The sequence below is a fragment of the Phyllobates terribilis genome, unplaced genomic scaffold (assembly GCF_046119375.1).
Source record: "Phyllobates terribilis strain yellow unplaced genomic scaffold, ASM4611937v1 Scaffold_1__5_contigs__length_1240528914, whole genome shotgun sequence".
Lineage (NCBI taxonomy): Eukaryota > Metazoa > Chordata > Amphibia > Anura > Dendrobatidae > Phyllobates > Phyllobates terribilis.
The window spans coordinates 260,057,403-260,060,584 of record NW_027362761.1 but is presented as its reverse complement, the minus strand read 5'-3'; the positions used below and the strand labels follow the sequence as shown (position 1 = coordinate 260,060,584).

The 3,182-nt window shown below is 46.1% G+C and overlaps 1 protein-coding gene across 1 annotated transcript; it reads left to right on the top strand.

The window, feature by feature from the left end:
- The first annotated feature begins 245 nt into the window (after nt 1–245).
- LOC141259020 (olfactory receptor 6N1-like) lies at nt 246–1,214 on the top strand. The gene has a single exon (XM_073674459.1). The coding sequence runs from the start codon at nt 246–248 to the stop codon at nt 1,212–1,214; it is 969 nt and encodes a 322-aa protein (XP_073530560.1).
- Nucleotides 1,215–3,182: the final 1,968 nt, after the last annotated feature.

Genomic DNA, 3,182 nt, shown 5'->3' with positions numbered 1-3,182 from the left:
AAATGGAGCAATTGTTGTCAAAAATCAATGAAAATAAGTTCTAGCTTGCCGTTGTCTGAAATGGCATCAACACCAGGAAATCAAGAGTAAATAGTGGATGGTGGTTAAAAAAACAAAAATGTGAGACAATAGGTTTTGGAGAATATTTTTACGGTACGTTATACATCTTTATCCCATAATAAACATGCTAAAATATTTTTTTTACTCTATAATATCATAGTTATATTCATTTTTCTCTTTCAGACATGGAATTTTTGAATCGGAGTGTCCTTTCAAACTTTATTCTTCTAGGATTTCCAGTCTCAAAAGATACCCAACCTTTTCTTTTCCTTGCATTTTTGGCTATGTATCTGATGTCCATAGCTTGTAATCTTCTTATAATGGGAGTTGCTTACTGGGATCAGAAACTCCATGGCCCAATGTATTTTTTCATCTGCGTATTCTCTTTTTTGGAGATTTGTTATACATCAGTCACTATGCCCAGATTGCTTAGAGATTTACTCTCCGATGATAAAAATATTACTATCCATTTTTGTGTTGTTCAGTTTTATTTTCTTTTTGTCTTTGGCTCAACTGAAAATTTCTTGCTTTCCTCCATGGCATATGACCGGTATGTGGCCATTTGCAACCCCTTGAGATACAATAGTATTATGACACATAAGACTTGTGTAGTTTTAGCTTTTGGATCTTGGACAGGGGGCTTCTTGGCCCCATTGATGCCAGTCATATTCCTTTCAATGTCATCTTTTTGTGGTTCCAGTACAATTGATCACTTCTACTGTGACTTTTCTCCATTGCTCTACCACTTTTGTATCACCGATGCTATCTACATGATTGAAACAGTTTTCTTCCTTTTAGCCTGCATTGTTATTTTAAGTAATTTTGTTTTTATTAGTATATCCTATGGACTGGTAATATCTATTATTGCCAAAATACCTTCTCCAAGAGGAAGGCTTAAAACTCTTTCTACATGTGGATCTCATCTCACCGTTGTCTGTTTGTTTTACGGATCCATCATCTTCATGTATGTCAGATCTGATCACAGCGTTCCCACCCAGGTAGATAAGGTTGTGTCATTGTTTTATAGTGTCATTACTCCTACTTTGAACCCTCTTATTTATGGCCTCAGGAATGAAGAAATAAAGCAATCTTTAAGAAGAGCTGTGAAAAAGATATTTTTTAAAGAAAATCGATGTTTCAATGGGTTGAAATAAAATTTTCCATCTTTTTGGTCCGTGTGTCAGTTTTACGATACTTGTTGTATTTGTTATTCTGAGGCTACATTCCCACAATGAGTTTTTCATGCGTTTTAGATGCTGTATATTTTCGCTGCATCAAATCTGCAGTTTCTTAGAGTTCTGGCAAAGTGGATGGTATTTATTGATATCTCATGCCCACTGTGCATCTTTTTTACTCAGCATAAGTTGACCTGCGGTGCGTTTTTCAAATCCGCAGCATGTCAATTTCTCTTACGGGTACGCTGATTTTTTTTGCAGATTTTCCCCATAGACTTACATTAACTGTGGAAAATCCGCAGCAAAAAAAACACATTTTTAGTGCGTTTCTGTGGCAAAAATGCATTAAAAACGCTTGAAATCTGCATCATGAGTGTGGCGCCCCTGAGGGTTCGACCGCCACAGGGATGCTGCACCTCTTTAATGGGGTGTAGTGTTCCTCCTTTGAGGTAAGGACAGTGCGATGGTCAGGACCCCACCTCCACATCCAACACCACACTTCTCCCACCAGAGAGGGCTAGTAGGCACTAGGTGCTGCCCCTACTGGAAATTGGGAGACTGGGGAAACAAGAGATAGGGGGAACCATTTATTGGGTGAGGGTGGAGGACTCACAGTTTAGTGACACTTAATATTTTATATTTAATACACAGCCATCTTGGTTCTGGGCTCTTTGATTGTGATCTCCCTCCCTGAGCGTGGATCCTGTGTGGACCTGCAGCGGATGGAGACACGGCCCTCATACCCTGGCCTTGGGTCGAGGGGCAGGTTTCAGATAATGTATGTCCCAGCCCGGTCAAGGACCATGACCAAGAAGGCCCGGAGCTTAGGAGTGTAGCTCCACCGCAAATGGATCCCAGGGGGGTGCAGACGGAGCGGTATACGCCACCTGTCCTCGCTGATCTGATCTAGTCAGAGGGATTCCGGCTGCAAGAGGGGTACCGGCCCCCGACACCTGACCTTGCTACTCTACGTCCTGGTCAGGGAAGCCCGGTAGGCCCAGAGGATCCCACCTGGTAACGGAAGGAGCGGAGCTTCCACCCGTACCCTTTTTCTGAGCGAAGTCCAGAGGGAGACCCGGCCTATCTACACACACACAGACAGGAAAGCACCCGGTCTGAAGTCTAGGAACACTCTGGTGCGGGGTCCTGATTGAACACTTGACTTACTCAGAGGTTGTCGGACCCCCGTTTCTGGTGACCGCAGAACTCCGCGAGGAGCAGGGAGAAGCCTTTCAACTGCAAACTCCACCGTGAGTAAAAACCCTGGAAGTTAACCCCTATGGCCTCCGGACTCTTCATTCTGCACTACACCGTACTACGCAGCACCAGACCTCCTATACTACAACCCCCTTCATCCCGTCTCTCTGCCCTGAGGCCTTGCTCCGCCTGTGGGGACTAGTATCAACGCCGGCTGCCATGACATCCCGCCTCAGAGGACTACAGCAGCGCTGGTGGCCTTCACCAGGTACCACAGGTGGCGTAGTCGAGATCAACCACTCAACCCGGATAAGCCCGTACCAACCTTTTTAATGTGACGGCCCTGGGCACGGAGCGGGTCCGGGCCATGGCTGCACCCCATCGACAACATAAAACCCGGCTCCGAGTCCCCTATCTCCCAGGGTAGGGCTTCGAGTGTCACACAACTGGCGTAGTCGGCAGGATCACGTGCCCCGCAGCAAAGTAAGGGATTACCTATTGCTACCGGGTACTGTGCGCCTTACACCTTAGACTGTCATTTTCACTTAAAATGGCGCCCGCCCAAGAAGAACAGACGCCATAGTGCATCAGAAAGACGGTCTCCTAGCACCTCCTATCGTGGGCCTGGCTCCCACATGGCGCCAAAAGTGCGGACTGCCCCTTCCATCAGAGACTGTCCGCGGGGTAATGCCAGTCAAAATGGATGGGCTGAATGATGGCGTGCCTGTCAGCATACCGCCCTGGAGCCGC